The sequence below is a fragment of the Salvelinus sp. IW2-2015 genome, linkage group LG20 (assembly GCF_002910315.2).
Source record: "Salvelinus sp. IW2-2015 linkage group LG20, ASM291031v2, whole genome shotgun sequence".
Taxonomy (NCBI): Eukaryota; Metazoa; Chordata; class Actinopteri; order Salmoniformes; family Salmonidae; genus Salvelinus; species Salvelinus sp. IW2-2015.
The window spans coordinates 38,900,767-38,919,313 of NC_036860.1; the positions used below are offsets into that span (position 1 = coordinate 38,900,767).

The following is an 18,547-nucleotide window of genomic DNA, read 5'->3' on the forward strand; positions in this document are numbered from 1 at the left end:
TGGATTAAATCGACTTCAGTACATGCTGTCAAAAGGCTGCATTCTGCAATACGGACGGGAGTAACAGCCACCTAATTTTGTTGACAACATTGTACATAAAACAGCGCTACAGTGCAGCTCTTTTTACTCTAATCTTGAGGGGTGTATCTTTAAAACATGCAACCAACCCCCTTGATCCCTTACATAACTAGACCAATCATATGCTTCAATGTGCCGCGGTTCACAGTGCTGTGGCAAGACAGGACAATGATGGAGGTTCCGCTCTGATGATGTGAATTGAATGTGCAGATGCTCCGATTTCAAAACGATTTGGAGCACAGATGAAAGGTTAACGCGCTGACTATGCAATGGACTACATAAAAGCAGTACTTTTCAATGGACTACATAAAAGCAGTACTTTTCAATGCGTGAAATATAAGAGGTGTGCCGTGAGAACGTGAGAAGAGGGTCAATTGCGTGTCTCACGGCCACTGCGTTAGAGTTGGCAGCTCTGTATTATGATTTTTCCCCCTATTCAAAAAAAATGGGGCAATAGGGCTTGAAAGGACTGAAATGCTTTCTAAATACAGTAAAACATCAAATTATAAATGACTTACTATAAGATTTCACCTTTCTTATAACTGTAAAATAAATATGATCATATTTAGTGACAGTACAATATTGGCACTGTTTCATATTGCTGACGACAGAGACTTGCTGCCAAACGTCCTCTGAGCGGCGTTGAGATACCATTCAAATGTGTGCAGACTCGTTACAACTTCAGAGCTATAAATCCACCTGAGAATATCACAGCGAGATGAAACCACTGTTGTTGCATCCGCTTGACTTTTTACATGAGCTATTGCAAGCACTGCTGTGAGATCCACAGGCAAAGAAAATGTGACGCGTCGCTCCCTATGCAAATACCAGATTTCCTGTGTCCGTGAAACTCACAGCTGCGCTTGCAATAGCGCATATGAATCAGGACAACCAGCGCTTTCATGGAGCGTACGTAACGCCGTTCACAGAGCGGGTTGTTCACAGAAATATCGTTCGGAATCGGGGACTTAACATCTAGGTGAACAAGTAACCAACAATTGTCAATAGTAGTGATAATAACCAATAACATAGCCAATAGCATTAATAACCCATGACAACTTCCTGTAGCTAGTTACAGAAATCGTGGTTTAAGGTCATAAGATTACAGAGGTAACGTCAGGCCAAGAGATAGTCCCACAAGAGCTCTGAAATCCTGACTCCTGAGCCCCACCTTGTCCAGAGTCAGCATGTAGAAGTTACAGATGTCGTTATCCTGGGCATGTTTGATCCTGACCCGACACTCATCCTCATCGATCACTTCTCCTATGTACTCATTCACAAACTCCCCCTGAGGACACAACCATGACCGTCAGCATGAGAGATACAGTGGAACACTCATTCTACTACCAATCATTCTACTCAAAGAATTACTCTTGGATTGAACTCTTGGATTCATCTGAGAGCTCGCTTGGTTTTAACTGACTCTTGAAAGGGTCATTTACATGTAAAGATCATAGCAGATAGACTTGTGCAAATCAATGTTTCAAAGCCATGATGGCCATTGATGACAGGGCTTCGTCGACTTTATGGTTTGATGATTAGATTAACATATCACTGATTACCATTTCAAAAGTCATTATACTTCATCTTAACATGGAGATGATTCCTTTAATTTAACATCCAAAATATTGCTTACACTTTCTAGAAAAAAGTCTGCTGGAATTGAAATCTGTCTGGATTGAAGAAGAATCAAAGCTCGTTTCAAATCCATAGCTTTTTGAAAATAGTTTAAGCCCCAGGGGATACAGTTTCATGGTGGCACATTGATCTCTACTTTACATGATTAATGGTAAAACCTCCACCATTACCTTCTTGATGTCATGGGCACAGCGGAGGCCCCAGCCTCGTGCCAGCGTCCTGAAGATCTCTACCTGGCTGTACTGGCGTTTGGTGAAGGCCTGGTTCAGGCAGCCATTGCCCGCCGGGCACACCTGGGGGTGGCACTCGTACATCAGCATGCGGTTAATACACTCAGAGTCAATGCCACACGGGTTCTCGTCTGACGCCTTGCAGTTACAGCGTGGGATCTCTGATAGGTCGGCCATGATGAACTGCACCTTCCCGATTGGCCGATTCACCTGAGGGGTTAGGCGAGTGACTTCAGAGGAATGAAGTTGCAAAGGGGGTGTAGTAATACTTCTACAACTCGAAACTAAAACTTAAAGGTCCAACGCAGACTTTTAAAAATCTCAATATCAAATCATTTCTGGGTAACAATTAAGTACCTAACCTTACTGTTTTCAATAAAAATGGTCAAAAATGTACAAAAATAGCTTGTTAGCAAAGAGCAATTTCTCAAGCAAGACTTCTGTTAGGACTGTCTGGGAGTTGTCTGAGTGGGGAAGGGAAAACTGAAAACTAGCTGTTATTGGCAGAAAGGTTTGTAACTCTCCTTCTTATTGTTCTATTAACTAATTTACCACCTGGTGATGTCACCAGACAGTCCAAAACTTCATCCCACCAAAACAGGCTGACATTTCAGGCAGTCTTATCAAACAGCTCTTACACTAAAAAGCCATTATTTTCACAATTTTAGAGTATTATTGCAACTTCATAGTGGAAATACACACTGAGTGTACAAAACATTAGGAACACCTGCTGTTTCCATGATATAGACAGACCAAGTGAATCCAGGTGAATCAAATGATACTTTATGGATGTCACCTGTTAAATCCATTTCAATCAGTGTAGATGAAGGGGAGGAGACAGGTTAAAGAAGGATTTGTAAGTCTTGAGACATGGATTGTGTATGTGTGTCATTCAGAGGGTGAATGGGCAAGACAAAATATTTATGTGCCTTTGAACGGGGTATGGTAGTAGGTGCCAGGCGCACTGGTTTGTGTCAAGAACTGCAACGCTGCTGGATTTTTCACACTCAACAGTTTCCTGTGTGTATCAAGAATGTTCCACCACCCAAAGGATATCCAGCCAACTTGACACAACTGTGGGAAGCATTGGAGTCAACATGGGCCAGCATCCCTGTGGAACACTTTCGACACCTTGTAGAGTCCATGCCCCGATGAATTGAGGCTGTTCTGAGGGCAAAAGCGGGTACAACTCAATATTAGGAAGGTGTTCCTAATATTTTGTACACTCAGTGTATATAAAACACAGAAAAGTCATGTTTTTGACTGCAATGGGCCTTTAATGTATACATTTTGTGCGGCAAGAGGTGTGGCAGTTATGGTACCTTGATGTGTCTGTATGGAGGGGGTTTCTTGTCATTCCTCCTGTCCTCCTGAAGCTGTCTCAGTTCTTTCTCCGCCTGCAGTTTCAGAAACCTGCGAGCAGCTTCCTCCAAAGCTGGGGAAAGATTAACATTAAGTCAACGACAACCTTGTCACAATTCACTTCGACAAAACACTCTTACTCTATGCACACACCCATGCTACACACACTTACACAGCTCAAGCCTCCCCTTCAAATGTCCTCTACTGCCAATCAAAATTGGTGTGAATACCTTTCTTGTAGATGACGTCTACACCCTTCCCCATCTTCTCCTTGTTGTTGGTGTCTACGTCCATGTAGGGGAAGACTCTGGCTTGGTAGGTCCACAGGTAGTCGTTGGAGCCAAAGAAGTGCACAGGGAACTCTCCTACGTCGTGCCTCATACGTAGGATGTTCTCCGGAATGTTCTTGGGATGGTTGACCTCCGCAGGCCACCACCTAGACAGAAGATAGGAAGGGAAAAGACGATATGAATGAGAAAAGGAAATGTGCCATGGCAGAAAAACCACTACCATTTGCAACCTCTGCCATATTGTGAAGAGAATACAGGTGCATTTCAGTTCTCAGTACCTTGGTGGTTTTGTAATGTCAGAACACCTAAAGGATACTTTATCATGAGGAATGTGGTTCAGGCAGGGGAGGACTTTTACTAATATCCTGGATGCCATCTGTTTCTTCTTTAGGCAACTTGTTGTTGTTTTGCCAAACCAATGGTTAGCCAGTGAGGTTGGTACCCAGGCGGCTATACTGACCTGTACCGGCCCACTTTGACCCACAGGATGTCCTTATAGTGGGGCTTCTTCCCAGCCTGGCAGTCGTTACAGAACCAGCTGCCCTCGGGCATGTCGATGTTCAGACACTCCCGGTGGAAGGCAGCAGGACACGACTCACAGCACAACAGACTGCCCCCTGGAGCATGGGAGAGGAATAACAGTTTGTCTACTGGACTGGTCTATGAGATTGAAAACTCAGATGAGCAAACAGAGATGTAACTGGTCTGTAGTACATATGAACTCTGATCATGTGTTCTGCAAAAATTGTACCCTGATCATGTAATACACATTACATATGTAGGTAAGTATTTACTGAGTGTATCTATGCATATCGGACTCTAACAACCCAACATATGTGGAGGCCGGCGTACCTTCAGAGCAGACAAAGCACCAGCTGACGTTGACGTGTTCATGGTTGCGGATTCCCCTGCGGGGGGTGAAGTGGTTGGGACACAGGAAGCTGTTGTTGGCCAGAACCACACTGCCCGCTGCCATGCAGTAATTGTTGGCATGGTACGCCACAGGGCAACGCACACAGCGTGTCAGACGACCTACAGGACACACAACACAGGGGAGACAGAGGCAGAATGAGCTGTTAGTTAGAATATCTAGTACACATACAGTACCCGTCGAAAGTTTGGACACACCTACTCATTCAAGAGTTTTTATTTATTTTTTACTATTTTCTACATTGTAGAATAATAGTGAAGACATCAAAACTTTGAAATAACAAATATGGAATCATGTAGTAACCAACAAAGTGTAGCTTGGATGAATAAGGTGCCCAGAGTAAACTGCCTGCTACTCAGGCCCAGAAGCTAAGATATGCATATTATTAGTAGATTTGGATAGAAAACACTGACGTTTCTAAAACTGTTTGAATGATGTCTGTGAGTATAACAGAACTCATATGGCAGGCAAAAACCTGAGAAAAATCCAACCAGGAAGGGAAAAATCTGAGGTTTGCCTATCCAATATACAGTGTCTATGGGGTTATATTGCACTTCCTAAGKCTTCCACTAGATGTCAACAGTCTTTATAACCTTGTTTGATGCTTCTACTGTGAAGGAGGGGGGAATGAGAGCTGATTGTGTCATGTTTTGTCATTGATCATCATGTCTTGTCCCTGTGCTTCCCTCTGCTGGTCTTATTAGGTTCTTTCCCTCTTTCTATCCCTCTCTCTCCCCCTCCCTCTCTCCCTCTCTCGCTCTCTCTCTCTATCGTTCCGTTCCTGCTCCCAGCTGTTTCTCATTCTCCTAAACTACCTCATTTACTCTTTCACACCTGTCCCCTATTTTGCCCTCTGATTAGAGTCCCTGAATTCACTCACATCTCAGCTCTTTCAGCTTCTGTGACTTAAAGGTCGGATTACTTAGTTGGATGGTGGCCGATACTGTTGTCCATCTTGTTCGCCCTGTCTGTTTTTGCCTTCTTCAGATGCTGGTGTGAGCAGGTGTCTATGTCAGCTACGGCCTGTGCCTTCCTGAAGCGACCTGCAGTCTGTGGTCGCGTCCAGTCGTTCCTCTCTCCTGACGAGAGGATTTCAGTCTCCTGTTGGATTAACCTATGATATTATCCAGGAGTTTCTTTGTTTGTTTAAGACTGGAATAAAGACCTGTTCTATTAAAGTCGCTTTGGGTCCTCATTCACCAGCATAACAGAAGAATCCGACAAAGAATGGACCCAGCGACTACGGATTCTCGCAACACTGCCGTGCGAGATCCAGGGAGCAATGCTCGGCAGACACGAGCAGGATTGGCGCTCGTCATGCCGTTGAGACCCTGGCGCCACGTCTCCCGACTCTCCAGGACAGTTTCAGAGTCTTCGTCTCGTGCCACCCAGCTTCTTCCTGGTCTTCCGAGTCTCCGGAACCTAGGGTTAATAACCCACCATGTTACTCTGGGCAGCCCACTGAGTGCTCCTTGCACTCCAGTGTGATATTGTGTTCTCTCTCCCAGCCACACACATACATAAGAGAGAGAGCTCGGAATCGCTTACTCATATATCCTTACTGGTCGGGCTCGCTGGGAGTGGGGCACAGCTATCTGGGAGGCAAGGGCTGAGTGTTCTAACGTTTATCAGAACTTTAAAGAGGAGATGATACGGGTTTTTGATCGTTCAGTTTTGGGAAGGAGGCTTCCAGGGCCCTGCTTCTATGTCAAGGGATCGATCCATAACGGATTACTCTCATAGAGTTTCGCACTCTTGCTGCATCCAGTGACTGGAACGAGCCGGCGTTGCTCGCCGTTCGTTTTCTGGAGGGACTCCACGCTGAGGTTAAGGATGAAGTATTCTCTCCGGGAGTTTCCTTCCAGCGTGGACTCTTTGATTGCACTCGCCATCCGCATAGAACGACGGGTAGATCTTCGTCACGAGCTCGTGGAAGAGAGCTCGCGTTAACGGTTTCCCCTCTCCGCATCTCAACCATCTCCTCCCACCGGCTCAGAGACTGAGCCCATGCAGCTGGGAGGTATTCCGATCTCGACTAAGGAGAGGGAACGGAGAATCACCACCGCCTTTGCCTCTATTGCGGTTCTGCTGGACATTTTGTCATGTCATGTCCAGTAAAAGCCAGAGCTCATCAGTAAGCGGAGGGCTACTGGTGAGCGCTACTACTCAGGTCTCTCCATCAAGATCCTGTACTACCTTGTCGGTCCATCTACGCTGGACCGGTTCGGCTGCTTCCTGCAGTGCCTTGATAGACTCTGGGGCTGAGGGTTGTTTTATGGACGAAGCATGGGTCGAACACTACATTCCTCTCAGACAGTTAGGGAAGCCCACGCCCATGTTCGCCTTAGATGGTAGTCTTCTCCCCAGTATCAGATGTGAGACACTACCTTTACCCTCACAGTATCTGGTAACCACAGTGAGACCATTTCCTTTTTGATTTTTCGTTCACCTTTTACACCTGTTGTTTTGGGTCATCCCTGGCTAGTATTTCATAATCCTTCTATTAATTGGTCTAGTAATTCTATCCTATCCTGGAACGTTTCTTGTCATGTGAAGTGTTTAATGTCTGCTATCCCTCCTGTTTCTTCTGTCCCCTCTACTCCCTCTACTCCCTCTACCCTCTACTTCTGTCCCTCTACTCAGGAGGAACCTGGTGATTTGACAGGAGTGCCGGAGGAATATCATGATCTGCGCACGGTCTTCAGTCGGTCCAGAGCCAACTCTCTTCCTCCTCACCGGTCGTATGATTGTTGTATTGATCTCCTTCCGGGGACCACTCCCCCTCGGGGTAGACTATACTCTCTGTCGGCTCCGAACGTAAGGCTCTCGAGGATTATCTGTCTGTTTCTCTCGACGCCGGTACCGTGGTGCCTTCTTCTCTCCCGCCGGAGCGGGGTTTTTTTGTTAAGAAGAAGGACGGTACTCTGCGCCCCTGCGTGGATTATCGAGGGCTGAATGACATAACGGTTAAGAATCGTTATCCGCCTCCCTTTATGTCGTCAGCCTTCGAGATTCTGCAGGGAGCCAGGTTCTTTACTAAGTTGGACCTTCGTAACGCTTACCATCTCGTGCGCATCAGAGAGGGGGACGAGTGGAAAACGGCGTTTAACACTCCGTTAGGGCATTTTGAATACCGGGTTGCCGTTCGGTCTGCTAATGCTCCAGCTGTCTTTCAGCCATTAGTTAATGACGTACTGAGAGACATGCTGAACATCTTTGTTTTCGTTTACCTTGACGATATCCTGATTTTTTCACCGTCACTCGAGATTCATGTTCAGCACGTTCGACGTGTACCCCAGCGCCTTTTAGAGAATTGTCTCTAGTGAAGGCTGAGAAGTGCGCCTTTCATGTTCCCTGTCCACATTTCTCGGTTCTGTTATTTCCGCTGAAGGCATTCAGATGGATCCCGCTAAGGTCCAGGCTGTCAGCGATTGGTCCGTCCCTAAGTCACGTGTCGAGTTGCAGCGCTTTCTCGGTTTCGCTAATTTCTATCGGCGTTTCATTCGTAATTTCGGTCAAAGGGCTGCCCCTCTCACAGCTCTGACTTCTGTCAAGACTTGCTTTAAGTGGTCCGGTTCCGCCCAGGGAGCTTTTGATCTCCTAACAGAAGCGTTTTACTTCCGCTCCTATCCTTGTTATCTCGCGTTCACTAAACAATTCATTGTCGAGGTTGACGCTTCAGAGGTGGGCGTGGGAGCCATTCTGTCTCAGCGCTTCCATTCTGACGATAAGGTCCATCCTTGCGCTTACTTTTCTCATCGCCTGTCGCCATCAGAACGCAACTATGATGTGGGTAACCGCGAACTGCTCGCCATCCGCTTAGCCATAGGCGAATGGCGACAGTGGTTGGAGGGGGCGACCGTCCCTTTGTCGTTTGGACTGACCATAAGAACCTTGAGTACATCCGTTCTGCCAAACGACTTAATGCACGTCAAGCTCGTTGGGCGTTGTTTTTCGCTCGTTTCGAGTTTCGTGATTTCTTATCGCCCGGAAAATAAGAACACCAAGCCTATGCCTTATCCCGTCTCTTTAGTTCTTCTGTGGCTTCAACGACCCGAGGGGATTCTCCCTGAAGGGCGTGTTGTCGGGTTGACTGTCTGGGGAATTGAGAGACAGGAAAGCAAGCATCACTCACACTGCGTCGCCGCGCGCTTGTCCTAGTAACCTTCTGTTCGCCTGTCTCTACTCGTCTGGCTGTTCTTCAGTGGGCTCACTCTGCCAAGTTAGCTGGCCACCCCGGCGTTCGGGGTACGCTTGCTTCTATTCGCCAGCGGTTTTGGTGGCCTACTCAGGCTGGACACGCGCCGTTTCGTGGCTGCTTGTTCGGACTGCGCGCAGACTAAGTCAGGTAATTCTCCTCCTGCCGGTCTCTCAGACCGCTTCCCATTCCTTCTCGACCATGGTCTCACATCGCCTTAGACTTTATTACCGGTCTGCCTTCGTCTGCGGGGAAGACTGTGATTCTTACGGTTATCGATAGGTTCTCTAAGGCGGCACATTTCATTCCCCTCGCTAAGCTTCCTTCCGCTAAGGAGACGGCACAAATCATCATTGAGAATGTGTTCAGAATTCATGGTCTCCCGTTAGACGCCGTTTCAGACAGAGGCCCGCAATTCATCACAGTTTTTGGAGGGAGTTCTGTCGTTTGATTGGTGCTTCTGTCAGTCTCTTTCCGGGTTTCATCCCAGTCTAACGGTCAAGCAGAAAGGGCCAATCAGTCGATTGGTCGCATATTACGCAGCCTTTCGTTTCGAAACCCGCTGCTTGGGAAGTCTCCTGGCAGAGAGTACGCTCACAACTCGCTTCCTTCGTCTGCTACCGTGGGGCTATCTCCGTTTCAGAGTAGTCTTGGGTACCAGCCTCCTCTGTTCTCGTCCCAGCTCGCCGAGTCCAGCGTTCCCTCCGCTCAGGCTTTTGTCCAACGTTGTGAGCGCACCTGGAGGAGGGTCAGGTCTGCACTTTGCCGTTACAGGGCGCAGACTGTGAGAGCCGCCAATAAACGTAGGATTAAGAGTCCTAGGTATTGTCGCGGTCAGAGAGTGTGGCTTTCCACTCGTAACCTTCCCCTTACGACAGCTTCTCGCAAGTTGACTCCGCGGTTCATTGGTCCGTTCCGTGTCTCTCAGGTCGTCAATCCTGTCGCTGTGCGACTGCTTCTTCCGCGACATCTTCGTCGCGTCCACCCTGTCTTCCATGTCTCCTGTGTCAAGCTTTTCTTCGCGCCCCCGTTCGTCTTCCTCCCCCCCCCCGTCCTTGTCGAGGGCGCACCTATTTACAAGGTACGGAAGATCATGGACATGCGTTCTCGGGGACGTGGTCACCAGTACTTAGTAGTTGGGAGGGTTACGGTCCTGAGGAGAGGAGTTGGGTTCCATCTCGGGACGTGCTGGACCGTCGTTGATATGATGCCGGCCAGGGTTCCTCCTCGAGTGCGCCAGGAGGCGCTCGTGAGTGGGGGGGTATCGTCATGTTTTGTCATTGATCATCATGTCTTGTCCCTGTGCTTCCCTCTGCTGGTCTTATTAGGTTCTTTCCCTCTTTCTATCCCTCTCTCTCCCCCTCCCTCTCTCCTCTCTCGCTCTCTCTCTCTATCGTTCCGTTCCTGCTCCCAGCTGTTTCTCATTCTCCTAAACTACCTCATTTACTCTTTCACACCTGTCCTCTATTTGCCTCTGATTAGAGTCCTATTTCTCCTCTGTTTTCCGCTTCTGTCCTTGTCGATTCTTGTTTGATGTTTGCTGTCCTGTGTCCTTGTTCCGCCTGTCGTGTTTTTGCCTTCTTCAGATGCTGCGTGTGAGCAGGTGTCTATGTCAGCTACGGCCTGTGCCTTCCTGAAGCGACCTGCAGTCTGTGGTCGCGTCTCCAGTCGTTCCTCTCTACTGACGAGAGGATTTCAGTCTCCTGTTTTGGATTAACCTATGATATTATCCAGGAGTTTCTTTGTTTGTTTAAGACTGGAATAAAGACTCTGTTTCTATTAGTCGCTTTTGGGTCCTCATTCACCAGCATAACAAGATTGAGTCAGGGGTCTGGCAGAGTGCCACGAGCTCACTCAGGCGCGCCCCCGTGAGAGTTAGCTGCGTTCTATTGCATTTCTACAGACAAAGGAATTCTCAGGTTGAAACATTATTGAAGATTTATATTAAAAACATCCTAAAAGATTGATTCTACACATCGTTTGACATGTTTCTACGAACTGTAATGGAATTTTTGGACTTTTCATCTGGCTGCGCGTCATCAATTTGGATTTTGGAACTAAACGCGCGAACAAAAAGGAGGTTTGGGACATAAATTATGGACGTTATCGAACATTCCTGGGAGTACATTCTGGTGAAGATCATCAAAGGTAAGTGAATATTTATAATGCTATTTCTGACTTCTGTTGACTTCACAACATGGCGGGTACCTGTATGGCTTGTTTTTGTGTCTGAGCGCCGTACTCAGATTATTGCATGGTGTGCTTTTTCCGTAAAGTTTTTTTGAAATCTGACACAGCGGTTGCAATAAGGAGAAGTTTATCTAAAGTTCCATGTAAAACACTTGTATCTTTTATCAATGTTTATTATGAGTATTTCTGTAAATTGATGTGGCTCTCTGCAAAATTACCGGATGTTTTGGAGGCAAAACATTACTGAACATAACGCCCCAATGTAAACTAAGATTTTTGGAGATAAATATGAACTTTATCGAACAAACATCCATGTATTGTGTAACATGAAGTCCTATGAGTGTCATCTGATGAAGATCATCAAAGGTTAGTGATTAATTCTATCTCTATTTCTGCTTTTTGTGACTCCTCTCTTTGGCTGGAAAAATGGCTGTGTTTTTCTGTGACTAGGTACTGACCTAACATAATCAGATGGTGTGCTTTCGTCGTAAAGCCATTTTGAAATCGGACACTGTGGTGGGATTAACAACAAGTTTATCTTTAAAATGGTGTAAAATACTTGTATGTTTGAGGAATTTTAATTATGAGATTTCTGTTGTTTGAATTTGGCGCCCTGCACTTTCACTGGCTGTTGTCAAGTCGATCCCGTGAACGGAATCTCAGCCATAAGACGTTAATCAAATCAAAATCTATTTTATATTTCAGATTCTTCAAAGTTGCCACCCTTTGCCTTGACGACAGATTTGCACACTCTTGGCATTCTCTCAACCAGCTTCATGAGGTAATTACCTGGAATGCATTTCAATTAACAGGTGTGCCTTGTTAAAAGTTAATTTGTGGAATTTGTTTCCTTCTTTATGCATTTGAGCCAATCAGTTGTGTTGGGACAAGGTAGGATTGGTATACAGAAGATAGCCCTATTTGGTAAAAGACCAAGTCCATATTATGGCAAGAACAGCTCAAATAAGCAAACAGAAACGACAGTCCATCATTACTTTAACTTCTTATGGGCAGGTAGCGTCACACCTGGCCAACATCCGGTGAAATTGCAGAGCGCGAAATTCAAAAATACCAAATTCAAATATTTAACATTCTTGAAAATATATGTGTTATACATCAAAATAAAGCGTAACTTCTTGTTAATCCAGCCGCTGTGTCAGATTTCAAAGAGGCTTTACGGCGAAAGCAAACCATGTGATTATCTGAGGACAGCGCCCCGCATACAAACACCTGAAAATCATATTTCAACCAGGCAGGTGCGACACAAAAGTCAGAAATAGCAATATAATTGATGCCTTATCTTTGAAGATTTTCTTCTGTTGGCACTCCAAAATGTCCCAGAAACATCACAAATGGTCCTTTTGTTCGATAATGTCCTTCTTTATGTCACAAAAATGTCAATTTATTTGGCGCATTTGATTCAGAAATACACCGGTTTCAACTCGCCCAACATGCCTACAAAGTATCTAATAAGTTACCTGTAAACTTGGTCCAAACATTTCAAACAATGTTCCTAATCCAACCTCAGGTACCCTAAAACGTAAATAATCGATAAAATTTAAGACGGAATATACTGTTTCCAATACCGGATAAAAACAACGTGAAGCGCGCTCCAGTTCACGCGCACCAAAACAGTAGAGTCCACCTGGAGTGACACTTACAATACTGCCCCCTACCCAAGAGAGGTTAAGACATGCAGGTCAGTCAATACGGAAAATATCAAGAACTTTGAAAGTTTCTTCAAGTGCAGTCGCAAAACCCATCAATGATGAAACTGGCTCTCATGAGGACCGCCACAGGAAAGGAAGACCCAGAGTTACCTCTGCTGCTGAGGATAAATTCATTAGAGTTACCGGCCTCAGATTGCAGCCCAAATAAATGCTTCACATAGTTCAACTAACAGACACATCTCAACATCAACTGTTCAGAGGAGAATGTGTGAATCAGGCCTTCATGGTCAAATTGCTGCAAAGAAACCACTACTAAAGGACACCAATAATAAGAAGAGACTTGCTTGGGCCAAGAAACACGAGCAATGGACATTAGACTGGTGGAAATCTGTCCTTTGGTCTGATGAGTCCAAATTTGCGATTTTTGTTCCATCCGCCGTGTCTTTCTGAGACACAGAGTATGTGAACGGATGATCTCTGCATGTGTGGTTCCCACAGTGTAGCATGTCGGAGGAGGTGTGATGGTGCTTTGCTGGTGACACTGTCAGTGATTTATTTAGAATTCAAGGTACACTTAACCAGCATGGCTACCACAGCATTCTGCAGCGATACTCCATCCCATCTGGTACTATCATTTGTTTTTCAACAGGACAATGACCCAAAACACAGCTCCAGGCTGTGTAAGGGCTATTTGACCAAAGAGAGTGATGGAGTGCTGCATCAGATGACCTGGAATCCACAATCACCCGACCTCAACCCAATTGAGATGGTTTGGGATGAGTTGGACCATAGAGTGAAGGAAAAGCAGCCAACAAGTGCTCAGCAGATGTGGGAACTGTTGGAAAAGCATTCCTCGTGAAGCTGGTTGAGAGAATGCCAAGAGTCTGCAAAGCTGTCATCAAGGCAAAGGGTAGCTACTTTGAAGAATCTCAGATATAAAATATATTTGGATTTGTTTAACACTTTTTTGGTTCCTACATGACTCCATATGTGTTATTTCTTAGTTTTGATATCTTCACTTTATTCTACAATGTAGAAAATAGTAATAATAAATAAAAACCCATGAATGAGTAGTTGTGTCCAAACTTTTGACTGGTATTGTATATTTACTTCCCACAGCTCATTTCAAATAGTGGGTCTTTTTATCATGGTGTTGAAATGAAGTAACTGAATTTCTTGTGCAAAATGAAAAGCAAAAATAGCAAAATATTTTAGCAAAAATATTCWGTTTTCCAACTCTAACCTCACCCCTTTCTCCTGTAGAGTTACCAGTGTAAGGTGATTTAAATTGAGAAGATTTGCATAAAATCTAATTAAACTGAACTGTGCTGGGTGGAGCAGAGCAGCACACACCTTTGGGGACGGAGGGGTTGACAGGGTTAGTGATGAAGCAGGACAGACAGACGTGGAGGGAGCAGCGGAAGCCCCCGTGCAGGGGGGCAACGGGAGCGTGATTGGCGATACACTCTCCATGGTAGAACTTCCCACACACTGGGATCATACAGCGCCTCACGTTCTCCCCGGGCTTCTTACACACAAAACAGGTATGGACACCTAGCAACAAACACATCAAGTTTAATAAACTGATTTGCTTTTACAAGCCAGAGAGAATGTTAGGATGAGAGGATGACTGAGGGGAGAGAATCAGCAAAATTATATGTGAAACGATCAGATAGCACACTGATAACTCTATATGCAACTAATAATAGTCTTTCCACAATTTTGTCTGAGTAGGAATGAGGCATAAAAAACATGTTAATGAGGATACAGTGGTTGTGTTTTTACAGAATATATGCTTGACCCACCAGACTTGCACTCCTGGCAGACGAACTTCCCTTTAGGAGGCTCTGTGAGGCCGCTACACTGGAGGTGGAAGGCCCCACAACACTGGCCCTCACACAGTAGAAGCTCCCCAGTCTTCTCACATACCTACCGTACAGTCCATAAAGGTTTACACAACATTAGAACAATGTACACAGCTATCTGAAACTTTCTAATGGGCAAAGAGCAAATWGACTCCACAATCACTTATAGCACTTTAACCTTTTCACGTGTGAGTTCCAAATATCTCTAACGGTCACCCCAGCGTGAGTTGTTTTATGCACATTCCAAAATGTGATTGTTTCGCAACGCGATAGTTATCACTCACTGCCTGATAATTATCTGTAGGTTATGTTTCAACTTGTCAATTTCAAATGATTTTCTATCAAGTTTTATTCTCTTTCAACAGTTTGAATTGAGGTGTGTTCCTCCTCATTAATTCACACAGAAGTAGCCCGTTTCACTGTTGCAGACAATTTATGTTTGAGGCTTTACTGAGCTGGATTTCTTCAAGGAGAGCCCAAGCACTTCCCCAGTGTTTACGCAGATCAAGTACGCAGACATTTGCCCAGTCTTGCACAAACTTTTTCCCTCTGACAAATTTTTTGTCTGGCGCTCGCAATGCCACTATTCTTGTTTTCCCAAAAAATTATAACTTTGGACATGTGTGTGTTCCTATCAAAGTAAGTGCCTTATTTTCTGTATAACGTGTTGTCGTTTCACAGTACAGTACCAGCCAAAAGTTTGGACACACCTACTCATTCAAGGGTTTTTCTTAATAAAAAAAAAAAAATCGACATTGTAGAATAATAGTGAAGACATCAAAACTATGAAATAGCACGTATGGAATCATGTAGTAACCAAATAAGTAATAAACAAATCAAAATCTATGTTATATTTGAGATTCTTCTAAGTTGCCACCCTTTGCCTTGATGACAACTTTGCACACTCTTGGCATTCTCGGAACCAGTTTCACCTGGAATGCTTTTCCAACAGTCTTGAAGGAGTTCCCACATATGCTGAACACTTGTTGGCTGCTTTTCCTTCACTCTGCGCTCCAACTCATTCCAAACCATCTCAATTTGGTTGAGGTCGGGTGATTGTGGAGGCCAGGTCATCTGATGCAGGTCATCAGACCAAAGGACAGATTTCCACCCGTCTAATGTCCATTGCTCGTGTTTCTTGGCCCATACAAGTCTCTTCTTCTTATTAGTGGTGGTTTCTTTGCAGCAATTCGATCAGGGAGACCTGATTCACACAGTCTCCTCTGAACAGTTGATGTTGAGATGTGTCTGTTACTTGAACTCTGTGAAGCATTTATTTGGGCTGCAATTTCTAAGGCTGGTAACTGAATTTATCCTCTGCAGCAGAGGTAAATCTGGGTCTTCCTTTCCTGTGGTGGTCCTCATGAGAGCCAGTTTCATCATAGTGCTTGATGGTTTCTGCGACTGCACTTGAAGAAACTTTCGAAGTTCTTGAAATTTTCCGTATTGACTGAGCTGCATGTCTTAAAGTAATGATGGATTGGAGTTTCTCTTTGCTTATTTGAGCTGTTCTTGCCATAATATGGACTTGGTCTTTTACCAAATAGGGCTATCTTCTGTATACCAACCCTACCTTGTCACAACACAACTGATTGGCTCAAATGCATTAAGAAGGAAATAAATTCCACAAATTAACTTTTAACAAGGCACACATGTTAATTCAAATGCATTCGAGGTGACCTCATGAAGCTGGTTGAGAGAATGCCAAGAGTGTGCAAAGCTGTCATCAAGGCAAAGGGTGGCAACTTCGAAGAATCTAAAACATTAAATATATTTTGATTTGTTTAACACTTTTTTGGTTACTACATGATTCCATGTGTTATTTCATAGTTTCTACAATGTAGAAAATAGTAAAAAATAAAGAAAAACCCTTGAATGAGTAGGTGTGTCCACATTTTTGACTGGTACTGTATGTACAGTATATGTGGAGCATAATGTATTTAGAGTTTTATTCACATTGTCATGTACTTGTGACAAATAATGCATTCCGATTATTGCATAGATTGTAATAGACACCTGTGATTTGTGTAAAATACTCTTTTAAGGTTGTACTAATTATGATGAGCTAATGCTGAGCTATTTGCTAGCTATGTGTGGCACCATGTTTGTTGACATTATACAATGCATTCTGGGTGTCACGTAAACATCTGTCAGACCAAAGATGTTATAATGAGATGAAGGAATGGTTCACTTATCTTTCGAGTAAACTTCCGTAATTGAAAGGAAGTGATTGATCGTAGACGACACACCACTTCAACATGCATACTGCAAACAGACCAAACTCATCTTGTCTCCTCTTCATATCTTTGGTTGGAGGGAAAAAACAAACATGGTGGCGCACACAGACTACATATCGTCGGATTACTGAAGATTTTTATAAAGTGTTATACTCAATTATTTCGATCAATGGTGAGCTCACCCCATGATGTGATGAATTATAAATAGTAATTGCTATTAGCTAATTCATATTGTGGTTTCTGTCAGCCGAGAGTTAGCGCTAGGACTAATGTAGCCTACATTTTCCGTCTGGATGATTCTGTTATGACGTCGCTACTTCTGTGAATGTCTGAACATTGCATCCAAAAATTAACTGCTCACATTCAGGACATAACTTTGTAAGGACTGTGTTTGTGCAAAATGTTTCTGTGAAAAAACAGTGTGGCCAGCTCAAACGCTAACTGTTGCGTCAATCGAAACTGGACGTTCTAAATAAGCGTTCTAATCACACCGGTTTGAACGTATGCTGCAGGGACCACTGTAGAATGATCACACCTGTTTGTTGGTACATGTCAAAGGGTTAAAAAACATAAGGTAACCACTCTTTTTATAGATTCTTTTCCCAATTTCGTGGAATCCAATTGGTAGTTATAGTCCTGTCCCATCGCTGCAACTCCCGTACGGACTCGGGAGAGACAAAGGTCACGAGCCATACGTCCTCCAAAACACAACCCAGCCAAGCCGCACTGCTTCTTGACACAACGCCCGCTTAACCCGGAAGCCAGCTGCACCAATGTGTCGGAGGAAACACTATACACCTGACTAACGTGTCAGCGTGCATTGCGCCCGGCCCGCCACAGGAGTCGCTAGTGCACGATGGAACAGGAATATCCCTGCCGGCCAAGCCCTCCCTTAACCCGGACAACGCTAGGCCAATTGTGCGCCACCCCATGGTCTCCCGGTCGCGGCCGGCTGCGACAGAGCTTGGACTCAAACCAGGATCTCTAGTGGCACAGCTAGCACTGCGATGCAGTGCCTTAGACCCCTTACCACTCTTATATTGGTGATGTTAGACCTACTCACCTGACACACATTCTCCTTCAATGAGGCCGCGCCCCCTCTGTCCACTATGATCTTCTTATTGGGGAAGAGTGTGTCATCGCACTGTGAAGACTCCTCCCTCATGGATGAAAAGCTGTCATCGAAACTGGATGTAAAACCCTGAGGAGCAAAGAAGACGAAAATCAGCAGGACAGTTCAAGCACCGAAAGCCACATTGCAAGCAATCATGCCGTAACACTATTCGATGCAGAAAAAAAAAATTCAGGTATGTATTGATGCATGTTTTAGTGTTATTTTTTTCTTTTTTGGATCATTATTGTGTAATTACAATTTTACCATGTAATTTCTATGTTATTATCGGGTAAAACATATGGACCATCAAATTAAGCTGCAGATTTAACCTCTTGTCTGACCTCTGGGTCTATGGTGTCCCTCCCATCGTCATGGAGATTAGTGTCCTTAGTGGGGTGCGTGGTGAGGTCGATGTCTGACCCCCTCTCCATGCAACTCTGGGTCTGGGGGCAGGGTGCAGGGGTGCAGGGCAACATTGTGGAGGATGCAGTGGTGGATGTCATTGGTTGCTTGATCTTTGATTTAAAGGAGTGTTGTCCAGAGCCTGGGGAAAAAAACAGTCAAGTCAACTTTGACCCCAAGACCAATCAACCCTCTGAATTGACAATCATGAGTTAAATGAAAGCAGTATCACAAAGCATTGTGATAAACAGTGTATAGCCTTACATTTCTTAATGCTTTTCCCGTACTCATCTTACACAACAGTGGGAAAGACGCTTAAGAACTGTGTAATGCGGACAGTTT

The 18,547-nt window shown here is 44.8% G+C and overlaps 1 protein-coding gene across 1 annotated transcript in view; it reads right to left on the minus strand.

The window, feature by feature from the left end:
- Positions 1–18,547, minus strand: part of LOC111981370 (histone-lysine N-methyltransferase, H3 lysine-36 specific-like) — a 36,596-nt gene that overhangs the window by 8,176 nt on the left and 9,873 nt on the right. Inside the window, exons 9-18 of the mRNA XM_024012601.2 lie at positions 18,145–18,347; positions 17,753–17,890; positions 14,393–14,516; positions 13,941–14,141; positions 4,451–4,630; positions 4,059–4,215; positions 3,539–3,744; positions 3,269–3,381; positions 1,887–2,156; positions 1,250–1,366 (exon numbers count right to left, since the gene is read on the minus strand). Coding sequence (XP_023868369.1) covers positions 1,250–1,366; positions 1,887–2,156; positions 3,269–3,381; positions 3,539–3,744; positions 4,059–4,215; positions 4,451–4,630; positions 13,941–14,141; positions 14,393–14,516; positions 17,753–17,890; positions 18,145–18,347 — 1,709 coding nt within the window. The remainder of the gene's footprint in view (positions 1–1,249; positions 1,367–1,886; positions 2,157–3,268; positions 3,382–3,538; positions 3,745–4,058; positions 4,216–4,450; positions 4,631–13,940; positions 14,142–14,392; positions 14,517–17,752; positions 17,891–18,144; positions 18,348–18,547) is intronic.